The sequence below is a fragment of the Lactuca serriola genome, chromosome 5 (genome assembly GCF_051521515.1).
Source record: "Lactuca serriola cultivar US96UC23 chromosome 5, Lser_US96UC23_V15, whole genome shotgun sequence".
Taxonomy (NCBI): Eukaryota; Viridiplantae; Streptophyta; class Magnoliopsida; order Asterales; family Asteraceae; genus Lactuca; species Lactuca serriola.
In genome coordinates this window covers 165,341,035-165,357,713 of record NC_136412.1, presented here as the reverse complement: position 1 = coordinate 165,357,713, position 16,679 = coordinate 165,341,035, and the positions used below count along the sequence as shown (strand labels likewise).

The 16,679-nt window shown below is 30.6% G+C and overlaps 2 protein-coding genes across 3 annotated transcripts; one reads left to right on the top strand and one right to left on the bottom strand.

The window, feature by feature from the left end:
* Nucleotides 1-1,591: 1,591 nt before the first annotated feature.
* Nucleotides 1,592-9,803, top strand: LOC145053222 (beta-glucosidase 18-like). 2 transcript variants are annotated; one of them, XM_079001221.1, is made up of 11 exons: nt 1,592-1,794; nt 1,892-1,958; nt 2,049-2,107; nt 2,200-2,350; nt 2,635-2,722; nt 2,805-3,057; nt 6,979-7,094; nt 8,623-8,875; nt 8,963-9,065; nt 9,147-9,255; nt 9,375-9,803. In XM_079001221.1, exons 1-11 carry the CDS (start codon nt 1,714-1,716, stop codon nt 9,574-9,576), a joined length of 1,482 nt encoding a protein of 493 aa, XP_078857347.1. In that variant the 5' UTR covers nt 1,592-1,713; the 3' UTR covers nt 9,577-9,803. The 2 variants fall into 2 exon arrangements, with proteins under 2 accessions (XP_078857347.1, XP_078857346.1); XM_079001220.1 differs by having other exon boundaries at nt 1,592-1,817.
* Nucleotides 9,804-12,292: 2,489 nt separating this feature from the next.
* Nucleotides 12,293-13,030, bottom strand: LOC145049927 (uncharacterized). Its single transcript, XM_078998262.1, has one exon. It carries the CDS (start codon nt 13,028-13,030, stop codon nt 12,293-12,295), a length of 738 nt encoding a protein of 245 aa, XP_078854388.1.
* Between the last annotated feature and the right edge of the window lie 3,649 nt (nt 13,031-16,679).

The following is a 16,679-nucleotide window of genomic DNA, read 5'->3' as shown; positions in this document are numbered from 1 at the left end:
ATATAATTATTGAATTTTATCAAATATATCAAGTATTTAGAAGTGCTATATTAATATTTAATATAAAAAAATTAACAAAAACTCAATTATTTATGAGCCGATTAGAAAAAAACAAAAAAATCTCGCGCCTTGAATTTTTTTTTTGCACCTTAACGTGATAAGGCATGCCTTGACATGCTATTTGGGAGTCACACTTAACAAACATGTCTTGGACGTTTTCATAACGGTTAGGTCACGCCTCGTGCTATGACATGTCTTAAGACGCGTCATGACACGTTTTTTAGAACCATGATACCACCAGACTTCATTCGAAAAGTCAGGAAAATGAGAATCAAATACACTTCAAAAAAACCTCCAACCCATGGGAAGCATGGGCCTCCATTCTAGTTTGAATTAATTTTTCAATGAAATTATAATGTAAGCGTTTTTAATATTCAAATGATGAAAAATATGAAAAGAAACAAACGTATATTTAAAGTCACTACTTTTATGTAGAAAATCATTATTTTTCATACAAATAATGATTTAATTTGAATAAAATAGAATCAACGTGTTCATTAATTTTAGTATTAAAAAAAAGGGGATTTGCTAAAAAAAAGTCTTTATATTTTGGCATTATTGACAAAGAAGTCATCCTTTTTTTAATAGTTTAATCATTGAAACCGTTAACACTTGCAAAAACAACCTTGTACCTTGTTAGTGTCGGTTTTAAGCTTAAATTGCAAAAAAAAAAAAAAAGCCGTTTATTGGTTTTTCGTTAATAAGATTAAAGTTTAAGGAACGTTTTTGGAGATTTTATTTTTTGTATATACTAAATTGTTTCGAAGAAAATTTATATATTTGTTAGGAAAGACATAAAATAAAGATATCATTTTAATATAATTCCAAAATAAAACTCTATGATATATGTAGCCTAGAAAAACTACTTATGACAAATCAACAAAAGTCTTATTAATTGTAATTTTTATGTGTTTTTATAACTATTGTAGCTCTCATATTAGAGTTATTGTCATAAAACCCCTCATATTTACATGAAATATATAGTTATGTCCTAAGTCTAAATTTGTGTTCATTAATGCCTTACATTTAGGTAAGTTTTGTCATTTACCAAATGGCCATTTGGCCTAGCAATACAAAGGTGGTAGAAAATGTGTTCCTCCCCTAAGGGGTTGAGCATTCAAGTCCCGTTGTGAATAAAATTATAACTTTACGAATAAGATTAAGTAGATGTGTGTTAACTATTCAAATAAATAATAAATTTATATCAATTTATTATTATATTTATTATAGTTATTACATTTAAACGTATTGTATGGAATTTAATAAAATGATAAAAAAAAAACCATAAAATGATGTATGGAAAAAATAATTAAAATAACCACAAAATAAGATGTGGCAAAATAAATAAGAATGTGAAATATGATAAAAAAAATTTTTATTAGAGTAGATTAAGATTTGTTTTCATGTTTTTATTATATATATATATATATATATATATATATATATATATATATATATATATATATATATATATATATATATATATATATATATATATATATATAACATGTAAAGTGATTATAAATAAGAATTGAAGATACTTGATTCATCCCCCCCTTTATTGCAAAATGAAGCTAAAACAAAAATCACACGTCATTTTTCTCTTCTGGTATCTCATCTTTGTGTGTAATCGGGTTCTTGGAGCCTCAAAAAATGGTGATGGGGGATTTAGATTGGAAGAAAAAGAAGAACACCATGTCAAAATATCAGATTTTCCAAAAGGGTTTATATTTGGTGCTGCCAGTTCCTCTTACCAAGTTGATAATTTCCTCACTCTCTCCTTTTTCTTAAGATCATGGCTTTTTATAACTCAACATATAAACGCATGCAGGTTGAAGGAGGTTATATTGAGGATGCAAAATCCTTAAGCAATTGGGATGTATTTTGTCATTCTGTAGGTGAATATCACCGATTCCCTGATTTCCTATAGTTTATATCTTGAATTATTTTTCAATTTATAATGATGAATTCATTGCCATTTCTATTAGGTTGTGGAAAAAACAGAGAGAATGGAGATGTTGCAGATTATCATTATCATCTATTTTTGGTATAACTACTCTTTCTTATCTACAACTTTTGGTATCAAAAAAATTCTTTATTTCAAATATTATTCCTTATTTATGTTTCTTTTAAAAACAGAAAGACATTGAGATAATGCATTCCCTTGGCCTAAAAGCATATCGATTTTCGATTTCATGGGCTAGAATTCTTCCAAGAGGAAAGTTCGGTGAAGTTAATATTGCAGGGATCATGTTCTATGACAAGATCATCAACAATCTTATTCTCAAAGGTACTGTTAGTTAAAAGTGAAATAATATAAGATATATATGTAATCTAGTATTATCTCTCCAAAAGAGCCCTTTTGAACAAATGAGAGACTCTAATAGTCCAAGATTTTGTCTCCAAATGAGCCTTTTTAAAGAAGGTGAGTCTCCAATATATTTAAAGACATATAGGATTGTGTCAGACTAATGTGAGATTAATTAAAGAATAACTAGATACATGTATGCATTGTTAGTTTTACTCAAAACTTAGTGTATGTTCTGTGAATAAGTCTTGACTACAATAATATAGGAATTGAGCCGTTTGTGACGATTAACCATTATGATTTTCCTCAAGAACTTGAAGATAGATTTGGGTCTTGGCTAAACAGTGAAATGCAGTAAGCCTAAAATTGTCATTTTCAACTTTGCATCAATTGTTTTTTTTGTTTTTTTTTTCTATCTGACATAATATGGTGGTAGGGAACACTTTGTTCATTTGGCAGATACTTGTTTCAAGTACTTTGGAGACCGAGTAAAGTATTGGGCTACAATTAACGAGCCAAACTTGTTCACGAACTTTGCTTATAAGTGGGGGATTTATCCACCATCTCGTTGCTCAAAGTTTTATGGTAACTGTCATACTGGAAACTCTGAAGTGGAGCCTCTCATTGTTATGCATAACATGTTATTGGCCCATGGCAAAGCGGTAGAGCTATATCGTCAAAAGTACAAGGTACTCATTTATTTTGAGTTTTTTGTCTGCAAATTTTGGGGTTATTTTTCATTCACTTTGCAAACATGGGGTTGTATTTATTTACTTTATAAGGGCGGATAGAGTCATTTCATCTCAACCTACTGAACCCACCGTCACATCAGCTTTTGTCTCTCTTTATTTTTCATCTTTCCCAACCTATAGCACACGAAAATCCTATCTTTTTTAACCCACTCAACCCACTCAACTCAAAAAAATACAAAACAACTAATGTACAAGACTTAAAACACATGTTACAAGAGAAAATATGAAAGAGAAAGTAGAGAGAGAGAGAGAGAGAGAGGATGAAGTAGGTTAGTGAAACCAATTAAACAACCCACTGAAGAGAGAGTGGTACCGACGGTAACTCTATTGCGAATTAAGTTTTTTCCTTGATGTTTTGTATTTTTTTTTAATTGAATTGGTTGAGTGGGTTGAAAAAGATCGGGTTTTCATGTGTTGTGGATTGAGAAAGATGAAGAAAAATGAAAGAGAAAAACTGATGTGGTAGTGGGTTCAGTGAATTGGAAGGGAATGACTCTCTCCTCCCTAAAATGGGGCTGAGTCGCAAAAACTTAGGAATATTTACGATGATGGACCATTTAATTTTTCTACTATATATATATATATATATATATATATATATATATATATATATATATATATATATATATATATATATATATATATATATATATATATATATGATGGACCATTTAATTTTTGGAAAACAAAAAACCCTAAAATAACCCTAAAAACTATAAAAATGCATAAAAAAAATACTTAGAGATCACAAAATTTTTTTTTGACTTTATATATACAAAAATCGCAACTTTTTTATAAAATCGCTGAAAACAAATTAAAAAATGGATATTTTATTTTTGGTTTTTTCTCAAAAAAAAAAATAATAATAATTCAGCGAATTTGTTAATAAAGCTGTGATTTTTGTATTTATAAAGTCAAAAAAAAAATTGTGATATGTAAGAATTTTTTTTATGCATTCTTATGATTTTTAGGGTTTTCTTTAAGGTTTCTTGTTTTCTATAGAACCTAAAAGTATATATATATATATATATATATATATATATATATATATATATATATATATATATATATATATATATATATATTAGATGTAAAACCTGGATATTACATGGGTTGATTAAAAAAATTAAATATTAAAATGTAAACATTAAGTATTTTTTTTAAATAAAATTTTGAAATAAAGAAAGAAAAAACATATTAATTATAATTACTATCATATTTATTACATTTAAAACTTTGCTTATATAAATATATAACTATTATGTGACTTTTCAATTTTAAAATTTGGAAAAATCTAAAAATTAACATGTGGATATTATTTATTTTAAAAATATAATAAAATGACAAGTATCAAAACTAATAAAAGATTGACATGTAACAAAATGGATCTTCATTTATTATAGTTGATATAACTTATACCATTATAAAATGTTATCAAAGTAAATTTAAATTTTTATTAAGTTTAAGAAAAAACAAATTCAAGTATCCCATTTGCTAATAATTTAACACCTTTTGCATCCTAATAATACATACTTTTTATCAAAAATATTTCGATAATTTAGGAAAAACAAGATGACGTTAATGAAATATTCAAATCCTCCTTAAAAAGTGAAGATTTTTTTGCCACATGTCAATCTCTCATGAGTTTTGGCACTTGTTATTTTATGTTATTTTTGAAATAAATATTATCCACTTGTCAATTTTTGATTTGTTTCAATTTTTAAAATTAAAGTCGTATATAAGTATTAAATATCATATATATGATATTAAATTGCAATAAATACATTTCTTCCTTTTTTATTTTAAAAGTTATACATTAAAAAATATTTTATGTTTATACTTTAATTTAATGTTTAATCTTTTTTTTTTAAATCCGCCCGTATAATACACAGGTCTCACACCTAGTTACTAAAATACAAATGAATTGAATCGAATATAGTGGAAAATGTTTAGTTTCACCCAATATTTAGCTATAAGCCTATGATCACTTTTTTTTAGAAAATTTCTTTATTTATTCTATTATCCTTCAAATTATCAAGAAATTGCTTAATTATAGTTTTTTCCATGTTTTTTAATTGTAATAATTATTATTTTAATCCTTGTAGTGTATAATTTGTATTTTTTGAAACAATAATTTAATGCACACCTATATTATTCTTAATTTCACTCTTATACTATTCTTAATTTCACTTGTATTCTAGACGGAATTGAACTTTTGACTTCAAGAAAAAAAAGACAACGTTTACATTAATTACAAATTTAGTCATGATAGCTTTTAATTTGGTATAAATATAGTTTTGCTCCATATAATTATTAATTTGCATAATTCAAGTTTTGGTCCATATAAGTTTACTTTCCATTATTTATATGGAAAATTAACTAATCTTACCGTTATAAATAGGTTTGTCAAAAAAAATATAATAATAAAAAATAACTATCTTCTTTCAATTTTTGAAGAATAATAATTTTTTCCGGAATTTCCTCATTTTGGAGTACTGTTCATGTTTCGGAGTTTTTTTTTATTTTATTTATCTATTTATTTATTTTCAAAGAAATCTTTTTTTATTTTGAATCTTACATTTCAAATTGTTTAATGTTAATGTTTTTTTTAATAAGAGGCCTAACTTTGTGCATTAATATTATATATAGTCAACTTTAGATTGAAAATATATATAAAAAAACTAACATGATTTTCAAAGTAAGTAGAATTTTAAATAAATGAATACATGAGAGACATTAACTAAATATTATAAACCAATGTGGGTGAATATATTCATGGATGGTTGACACACCTATAAGATATTATATTTTCTATCCTTCTATTTCTTAAAATATTTTATAAAAAGCTATTTCCTTCTTTACTTTTTAAATTGTCACTTTAACCAAATACACTTTGAACTTTTAAAAATGTCATTTTCACCACCATCAATTTTTAAACTTTCATGTTTATCCACATAGTCTATGCTTTGTATCTCTCCATTTTTTGAGATTATATTTAACACCCCTCTACCTTTTAAAATAATTTATAAAATGACTCTCTCATTATACTTTTTAAAATGTCACATTGTCACTCATTATAATTTATAAAATGACTCTCTCGTTATACTTTAAACATTATAAAATGTCACTTTCACCTCCTATATTTTTTAAACTTTTGTGTTTACCCCCGTAGGCTATGTCTTTACGTTTTTGTGCTTATTTTTATGTATATTTCCTACATATGAGTCAGATCACATCATACGACTCTGTCGTGAGTTTCTATTATATGTAAATTACAATTATTGAAGATAAAAAGACTTAAAATTTATTGTAGCATTATTTGTATATCATTTTAAGTTTCAAGAAGCAGGGTTGTACCCCTGTCAGATCACCAAGATATATTTCACGTTTACAACAAATTTATTGTAAACATGTCAAACAATATTTATAAATGGTGGGGGATTACAACCTGATTTTTTGAAAGTATATAAAAATAACACTAATTTTATAAATTAAAAGGGAGTCAAACCATTTTTTATAAAAAAAAATATAAAACTCCATATAACTTTTAGTCTAACTTAACTCTTTGACATATGCCTTATGATTATTTTAACTGTCCTGAAATATTTAGATTGTCACGTAAATTTTAATAATAATGTGAATGTAGTAGTTAACACGATAATATACTAACTATTTATCTTAATTAAAAGAGTATCAATTTTGGAATCTAATGTTTTTTTCTTTCACCGTAGTATTTCTCTTTCTGTTTCTCTCTCTCTCTCTCTCTCTCTCTCTCTCTCTCTCTCTATATATATATATATATATATATATATATATATATATATATATATATATATATATATTGCAATTCTTGTGCAGCTTAAACAAGCTGGATTACTCGGGATTGTTGTAAATTGTCACACATTCATACCACTAACAGAAAGTTTGCTTGATATTGAAGCTGCCAAAAGGGCGTTTGCTTTCGAAATTGGCTGGTACATATTGTTCTTAAACCTATATATATATATATATATATATATATATATATATATATATATATATATATATATATATATATATAAAATAGAGAACCATTATTAATCAAGTAACCAAGGAATCAATCGAAAACGTCAAAAATTAAAGCGATTAATGACAAAAGAAAAGATTGTACACTTTTACAATGGACGCACATGCACCAGATTATAACAAAAATCACTTCATTTTTTTCGTTTAAGTTTTTTAGGCCATATTTTTTATCTAAAAAAAGTCGAATATTCCATTGTTCGTGATTTTACGTCCTCTTTCCATTTAGATCTATCTATATTGATATATAAAAAATGAAAAAAAATTCAAAAAACTCACTTCATTTTCTTTGTTAATTGAAAAGTTAAAGTCTATTTTTTTGTAGAAAAAAATTAATACATATATAAAAAACATATTTTTTGTTACTCTTTAAACATAAATTCATATTGATGTTTAAAAAAAATCAAAATTTCAGTTCAAATTCACATTGTGAACTTGTTCAGATTCACATTGTGACCCTACTCAAATTCATACTGTGAACCTGCTCAGATTCATAGTGTGAATAATAGTAAGTCAGAGTTACAATGTGAATAAATTCATTTGTTGATTTTATAAAACTAATTTATGAGTAATGAAAACGTTAAAATATTATAAACATACATGGAATATATTTCGATTCGTATGTAAATTTCACTAAGTTAATTTGCGAATGATCAAATAGTTGGAATAGTATGTCAAATTCACATTGTGAATGTTACAAATTGAAATATTTACAATTTAGATTTACAGTGTGAATCTGAACTGATCGATGTTTTTTTTTAATCGGTGTTAATGTTTATTAATAATTTAATAGATTACAAAAAATAATATTTTAGGTATAATTAGTTTTTTTTTTGGATAAAAATAAACTTAAATATTAAAAAAATAACAAAAATAAGTGAAATTTTTTCGAAAAAAAAGTTCGTTTTTTATATATCAACATTGATCTCTATAAAAAGAGGACGAAAAATCGTGAACGGTATATTCAGGTTTTTTTCGATAAAAAAATATGACCTAAAAAAATTAAACAAAAAAAGAGGTGGACTTTTTGGTAAGGAGGTGGACCTTTTGATATCTCGTGTGTGCGTTCAATGTACATGTGTACGTCTATTTCCTTGGCCGTTAATCATTATGATTTCGGATGCTCATGACTGGTTCCTTGGTTCTTTGTTAATTATGGTTCTCTATTTAACCTCACACTATATATATATATATATATATATATATATATATATATATATATATATATATATATATATATATATATATATATATATATATTCAATTTTTTATTTCTATTTTTAGTTTTTAGATGTCTGATTAGCCTATATGAATTGTCTATATCCTTATGGTGATGTTTTACTGAAAATTTTCCCTTTAAAAATTTGTTCTCAAGTTCTTACGTAAATGTTTATTCAACTTCTTACGTAAATGTTTATTTAACTTCTTACTTTTAAACAGGGTACTTGATCCCCTGATATACGGAGAGTACCCCTTAGAAATGTTTAAGTACATTGGAAGTGATTTACCAAGTTTCTCCATTAAAGAAAAGAAAATTGTGAAGAATAGTCTTGATTTTATTGGTATCAACCATTACTCGTCTTTTTATGTTAAAGATTGTACAAACTCTACTTGCTCTCCAATTGCAAATCGTCCAATCCAAGGTTTCCTTGACATTGTGGTAGAGCGAGATGGTGTGTTGATCGGTGAACCTGTATGTAGCAAACGGTGATTTTTAATTATTTGGTTTATGTTTAATTTTATTTGATATTAATGATGTTTATCTCTGTTTCACAAAAAGACGGGGATGGAAGATACATACGTTGTTCCTAACGGAATGGAGAAGATTGTTAACCAAATCAAGTTTCGGTATAAAAATAAACCCATGTTTATTACAGAAAATGGTAAGGGTCTTGTTTCACATATATTTTAAACTAAATATGAATATAATATTGGTCATGCCCACAAATTTGTATTTTTTACAGGATATTCTTCACCCGATCTACAAGAGAAACGAGTGAATGTGGTTTTAAATGACGTGAAACGAGTTCAATTCCACTTAGAATACCTTGAATTTTTAGCTAAATCCATAAGGTTTGCTCTACAATCTTTTGGTTAGCTTTGTATATTTAGAAAGTAGCCCATTTATCTTCAAAATTCAAAGTGTGTCATCACTATTTATCGAATGAAATGTTTGGTGTTTTGAATAACAGAAAGGGAGCACATGTACGCGGATATTTCATATGGTCATTGATGGATAGCTATGAATGGCTTACTGGTTACAATTTGAAGTTTGGGTTATATTATGTGGATCGTCTAACACTAACACGAATACCAAAGCTTTCTGCAAGATGGTATAAAAGTTTCTTAATAGAAAACACTACCGATCTTGTCAATATTAAAGCATATGCATAAAATATTCCATGCAAAATTTTGTATGTTGGGTTCATAATAATATTATCAAATGACTGTATTACTCATCTATAATAAGTTAACACTAAGTTGAAACCAACGACACTATTGTGCGGAAAGATTACCTAATTATCGCCTCTATATTACCCCATTTTCTTATAAGATTTCTATTTCGTTGTTGTTGTTGAATAAGTTAATAATGAAATATATACGAGGAAATGTTCACGTTATATTTATGTTATTTTATTTCTTAAATGTGTAATTTAATTAGATTTTTGTACTTAATTCTATCGGCTCCCAATATAAAACGAGAGACTATTCTTTGCAGGTGAAAATTTTGGTATTGTTTTTTTTAATCCATATTATATGAGATGAACATTAGTGAGCACACTGTTTGAGCTCATGTTTGTTCGTTGTTAACATATATATACAGGGGTTATCAAATATCTCATCGTTACTCCATGAGATGATGAGAGTCTAAGTATTTTTTTAGTACTCTGTCACTCCCATCGGGATGAATATATATGTTATAGAGTAGTTACTTGTCTTTCATAAAGAAATTGTAGTATATTTAGTTTATATTTTTATTGTTTTAATCATTGATCATTGAGGAAGTCAATGATTAGAAAATAGAATTCATCTACACATCTATAATACCTTAAAAAATTGGTTAACCATGTTCTTGGGTTAGAATCCGAAAATTCACCTTGACGATAAAGTTAGTATGTAAGAGACTAAATAATCATGAATAAGAGAAGAAGAATTTATGATGTTTTTTTGTAACATGTTTAATGACTATTCCTTTGTATTTAAATGTGATTAACACCTTTCCGATTCACATAAGAATTTGATGGATTATTTATATAGAAATAAAGATTCCTTAGAATTCGGGATAAACTTACATCCTAGTTTATGTAAAAGCATTAAATATATATGTTGAATATAATTTGTTATGAAGAAATTCAAAAGTCAAATGTATCTTTTAAGTTTAGCGTATGGTGAAGACTCAAATATCGGAAGTTTATTTTGTAGTCTATATCGAAATTGTCAATATTTCGATATATCTTTTATATTTCATATGGCAACATCGTTTGTACTTAAATGTCGAAGTTTACATGTATGTTTTGTGACCAGTCGAGAGCGTTATGCATATTTCCTATAACTAGTGATGTAGGTTAGAGATTCATTAACACACTCTCACAAATTTATGCATTTCACTCTCATTCACCTACTTGTACTCTCTAACCTCCTTCCTGAATATTGAGCTAAACATAAATATTTACATGTTGCGTTCTTACATTTCTTCATGTCTTGATTCATATAATTGATTTCATAACTCATCAAGTTGTTTCAGAGCAGGGATCTTTCAACTTTTACAGAGAAACTCTTTTGTTTTCATTTCAAATCTTAAATTGTTCTTAAATCTAACTACCACACTTGAAAAACAATTTTTCGAATATGTTTGAATAGAAATGACTCAAGAGATAAATCGTCGGCCAATAGGCTTTGTTTTTGGATCTAGATATTCACAATGCAAAACATATTATCTCTCAAACTACACAATTTTGCGTTTTTTGTTTCATGATTTCACTACGACTGGAAAATCACATATATATTATAGCAAATTGACTTAACTAAATCTTATAGTTCTCATCAAATCATCACATACAATACTAGCATACTAGCTCTAACACAATAATATCAAATTTTTAATTTTTCTATATTTTCTAATTTAGACCATTTCTCAAGTCTAAAAAAATTTCATATAACATTTTTTTAAAGTATGCTTGTTATCCTTTTTCGACCCCTAACCAACACTTATTTCATACAATGTTTTCAATGTATGCATAAAACAATTAAAAGCACATAAAAGCTATAAAGGGAGAAAAAGGAACTAACTTTCATGGGTAGTAGTGGCGAGATCAAATCTAATTGTAATGAGTTTGCATTGGCAGATCGAAAATATTGTTGGAAACTGGATCTTTTGTTGCTTTGAATTTTTCCGAAAAAATAAACCAAGACAACGAACTTCTGACTTGTGGTGCAAAAATATATATCTTCACAATTTACAGTCACCACGACGTGGGAAAGTGTCGACCACGTCATGGTATCGAGTATGAGGTCTACTGGATCGCGATATATAATGATTCAACGTCGTGGCAATAGTGCCACCATGTCGTGGGAATGAAAATGGTGTCTCTGTAATCAAAAAGAAATTGTCCTCCAGTAACAAATCAAAAATTAAAAAAATAAAAATAGTCACTCAAATCGTGGTTTGCCTCCCGGAAATGCTTCTTTTGTAGGATCCGTGAGCTTGACTCCTTCCTGCTCTACATTGATGCAACTGTAATCCCCTTGTTCATCTCTAATTCACGTCATTTCTTCTTATAAGCAGTCCTTCATCTTTTGTACGCATATTTTGAGTTCTACTTCTTCAACTTGACGCCTTCCTGATGGTTGCGTTTAACTCCATTAGTTCCTCCATATGGTTTAACTTTTTTTGCTTATTGCTCAGGTTCCTTAATGTCCTCGTCTACCTTGTCTTGTGTAGGATTTTTACTATTGTGAACCTCCTCTTCTCACTAGACTCTTTGTCTTCATTTTTTTCCTCGACTTCCTCTTGAGACCTTATATATGCAACTACTTCAAATTTTAATGGGACCAAAGCCCGAGGTTTTCTATGCCTCACTTCTGTTAGTGCTTCTTCTGTTGGCTTCTCCTAATTAAATAATTCTTCATCTATCAAATTCTCCAACTCTAAAAGCTCGTTCGACCCATCATCACATCCTTCTTTTTGCTCCTCTTCATACTTCCTCTCATCTACTCCATCCATGAAGAAAAGTTCATCACTACTTGCTTTTGAAAGTTTGGATTTTGGATCACATCCAAAGGTAATTTCTTCATCCCCCACTCGTAATATAACTTTGAAATCGCGGATATCAATGGGTGCTCGAGCTATTTTTATGAAAGGTCTTGCCAAGATAATGGGCACTTTTTCATCCTCCTTCATGTCCAAAACTACAAAATTAATTAGAAAAACAAATTTCCCAATTTTCACCAACAAATCTTCTATGATTCCACGAGGTTGAGTGACATATCTATTTTCCATATGGATGGTCATTCTAGTGGTCTTCAACTCCAATAAAATGTGCTTTTGGTAGAATGAATATGGCATTAAGTTTATGCTAGCTCCCGAATCAACAAGTGAATTTGATTTTATCGAGTTGTTAAATTCACAAGGGATTGTCAAAGTATCTACATCCCTCATTTTAGTTAGAATATCTTGCATATTCACAGCTGAACATTGCTCATTGAGTATTATTGTAACTAAAATGAGTAAGGATTTTACTTTCTTCATAAAATTTTTGTGCTCCTGCTCTAATTGTTCAGGCCATGCTCGTGATGGAAATGGAAGAGGTGGTCGATAAGGTTTAACAGGATCAGTTTCAGAATTCATCTTCAGATCCCACTATGTGGTATTGTTCTCGCCACATCGTGGTTGTTGGGGAGCCACCTTCTCTTTTTCTTCCACTTCTTTTGGTTGTTGATCACATTGCTTCTCACTGGTTTCTTAGATCACCAGTGGGTCATATTTTTCTCCTTCTTCAGTTGTCACAGCAAGAACATGCACTTTTAGGTTTGTCTCGATATTGCTTGGCAATGTTCCCAGTAATCTCTCTTGTAAGTGCATTGATAATTGCCCCACTTGTGTTTTGATGTGTAAAATGTATGATTGTTGATTTTCGAGAGTAGCTTGTTGATCTATGATAGCTATATCAGCGGCGTTGTGTCTTTTTTCGCTTGCTTCCCTGAAGCAAGCTAAAACCCCCTTTGAGATCGGGTATCTTTTCGTGTTGTGCTTGCTCTTTTTGGTAAAAGTTGTGACCTTGTTGTCGATATATCTCTTCTTTCTCCTTCTTGTACTCGTATTAGGGCTTCCACTCCTTTTTTTGCCTTCTCCAATAGTCATCAAACCTATCGACACTTGATAAACAAACTTGTGCCTTTTTATTCATGTTCTCGTCCAAATCATAATCCTTTGTCAAGTGAGGTCCGCTACAACTGTCACATCCTACTTGAATTGCATGAATATATTGTACCATATTTCTAATCCTCTAATACCTAGTGTCAAGATAGACGCCATATTATCTTGAGCTCCACCTCCATTCGACTCTCCTTTCGTAATATCTTCCCTTGGATTGTGGTATTCCCTCGAATGCTTTGCAAACCATTCAATTAATGCCTTGTTAGTTGTCAAATCTTTCTTTGTCATAGGCTCTTGGGAATCGAGAAGTTGTCGAGTGCACACGTTGATTCCATTATAAAAGGTAGAGATCTCTTGTTGCACATTAAAATCATGCTAATGGCAATTCCATAACATCCCTTTCTAACGCTCCCAAGCTTCGTACAACGACTCCCCATCAAGTTGTTGAAAGTTTTGGATATTTTTCTTCAATTCGGCAATCTTCGAGGATAGGCTAAACTATTCAATAAATTATGTTTTTAAGTTAGCACATGTTGTGATCGCTCTTAGTGGCAGTGATTTTAACCATGTCTTGGATGCGTCCTTGAGTGTGATCGGAAGGAGCCGTAACATCATTTCATCTTTCTTCACATTAGGGATGTTGAAGTAATCGGTGATCTCAATAACTTCATAAATGTGCTTGTAAGCATCCTTGTGGGCCTTCTTGAAAAATGGAATATCTTTGAGCATGTTAAGGATGTGTCCCTTAAGCTCAAAGATTGTCGCGACTAGAATTTCATGTCGCACGATACCGGGCCTATTATCTTCTCGCATTCTCTACTTGTACTCCTCGATTTTCGTGGTGTTAATGTCCTCCATTTCGTTATCCGGTTCACTTTCCTCTTCTTTCTTTTTAGGTTTCTTAAAAGGTGAGATACCATCAAAGCTAAAGCTCTTTTTGACTTCTGGATCGCTTGCTTCTCCTTCAGTGTTGATTTTGTCTAAATTGAACCCTTCTACATTTGTATCCTTTCTTTTCTTGCGAAATTTGGATTTTGTATCGTTGAAAAGGGGCACAATCTTTGAGGAGGATCATGTGGTCATGAACTACTGAAACAAAACAAAGAAACATGTGTCAAACATACAAAATATACAAAAACGAGAAATTGTTACCTTACAGTTTCCACGTTGTGGAAAGGTAATGTCCACGCCATGGTTACTAAAATCACATAAAACAAAAAATTAACTTTATACGGAATTTACCCTATAAAAAGGATCGATTAACTAATGAAAATAACTTTTAGTAGATTATACATAATGTAAACTAGCAAACCGAATGAATAATGATGTTCTTCTCCTCTATATCTCTTCAGTGCTTGATCTCTAGTTCAATTATGATGTTCTTAGGGTTTCTATGAAGTATTTGATCGTCCTTAGTTGCAGGTATCATCAGCTTCTTCCAAAATTTGACCTAACGTCTTATATATATATATATATATATATATATATATATATATATAGTTTCCTTAAATATAGTCTCCACTTCGTGGCGAATAAACATTTGTGGTGTGGGTGAAAGATTTATTCCATATGTTCCAAGCCTCTGCGCAGATCATCGGGAAGGTTCCATATCACCATGTCGTGGCATATATGCGACAACGACGTGGCATTTTCTTTTTGTGTGTTTTCTTTCTCTTTTCTTCCTCTTTATTTATGCTTCTAACCTCCAAGTTTTCAGGTTGTCAAATGATGAGGTATGGTCCACTGGTGTGGCCTAGACTGCTCTAGCGCACCAGCCTTGCCTGGCGCTCCCTTGCCAGCCCTGCTGGGGACTCTCCTGCCGGCTCGGCCAGGCGCTCCCTCGCCTGGCACTCCCTTGCCATCCTCTCCTGGTGCGCGCCCGCCAGCCCCGCCCGGCGCCTCCGGGCGGCCTTGCCCAACTCCTTGCTAGTTGGGCCTGATTTGAGCAGGCCCAAGGCCTGACCTAATTGTCCCCTATATAATGAACAATACCTCCTCCATAGAGGGGGGACCCTTCCTGAGACTCTCTCCCAAGTGGTTCAGCCACCACTAGATCTTCCCCCATGGCTCAGCCGCCACTATACTCCGGTCGGGTGGCTCAGCCGCCACCCGCCGCCGTTAGCCACCATATACCACCACTAGCACCAAGATGGTTCTCTCTAGCTAAAGAGAGCCATCTCAGATCTTCTAATCTAACTTGACCGTCGGAGCCCGCTCCCGGGGCTCAGTCCCTGGGACGACTCTAACGGGTTTGCACTGTGATGTCCAGATCTCCGCCGCAGCAGAAGACCAAATGAGCCGTCGGAGGCAGATGTCACATCATTTGGCGCCATCCCGGATTCGAGCAAGTAGCAAAAGCCTCAGTCGCTTTCAAGCTCGTTTTTTCCTCAGATCTGATGTGTTTTCATCTCAGGTTTCTTCAGATCTGTTAAATTCTAGTATCATTTGCTCAGATCTGTTCTTGTTTGGCATAAACTTGTTCAGATCCGTTTGGCTTTTGCCAAGATCTATTCAGATCAATGTGTTTCTTGACAAGATCTCTTCAGATCTGTTAAGCCATCGTTTAGATCTCAAGACTTACTTCATTTTCAGTTCAGCTCTCTAGATCTATTTTCATTCTCAAGCTCAGATATGTAGATCTATTTTTTGTCTCGAGACTTAGATCCCAAGATCTGTTGAGTTTTTAACTCACCTGAACAGTATGAAGTTTGTAAAGACATTGTAGATCTATCAACGTTTTTAGTTCATATCTCTAGATTTGTATGTTTTTGTTCACTTAATCATCTCTCAAGTTTGGAAAACACCAGTTCAGACCCGTTTTTACTTATATTTTTTGGGGATGAGTGAGGTTTTTTGCGAGATTTCCTCCTTTTTGTTCATACTTTGGTGTTTTATGAAACCAACTTGAGAGCTGGAGAACTTTTTGGTAAATTTACTTTGTTTTCTGTTTATATTGCAAAGAAATCACCTTCAGTCTATGATTTTCTTTGCAAGAATTCTTTGAAGTTGTTTACTTGGTTTTTCTTTTCAAAATTGAGAGAACGAAAACAAGAAATATCCAGATTTGTTCCTTGTTCATGTTCTTGTTGAACAAGTTGAAAAGAGAACGAAAATTTATCAG

Excerpts from the sequence above, each read along its gene's own strand:
- LOC145049927 (XM_078998262.1), bottom strand. The coding sequence starts at position 13,030 with ATGAATTCTGAAACTGATCCTGTTAAACCTTATCGACCACCTCTTCCA.
- LOC145053222 (XM_079001220.1), top strand. The coding sequence starts at position 1,629 with ATGAAGCTAAAACAAAAATCACACGTCATTTTTCTCTTCTGGTATCTC. Across the intron at positions 7,095-8,622 it reads TTTGCTTTCGAAATTGGCTG|GGTACTTGATCCCCTGATAT; the intron begins GTACATATTGTT and ends ACTTTTAAACAG. Across the intron at positions 9,066-9,146 it reads CATGTTTATTACAGAAAATG|GATATTCTTCACCCGATCTA; the intron begins GTAAGGGTCTTG and ends TATTTTTTACAG.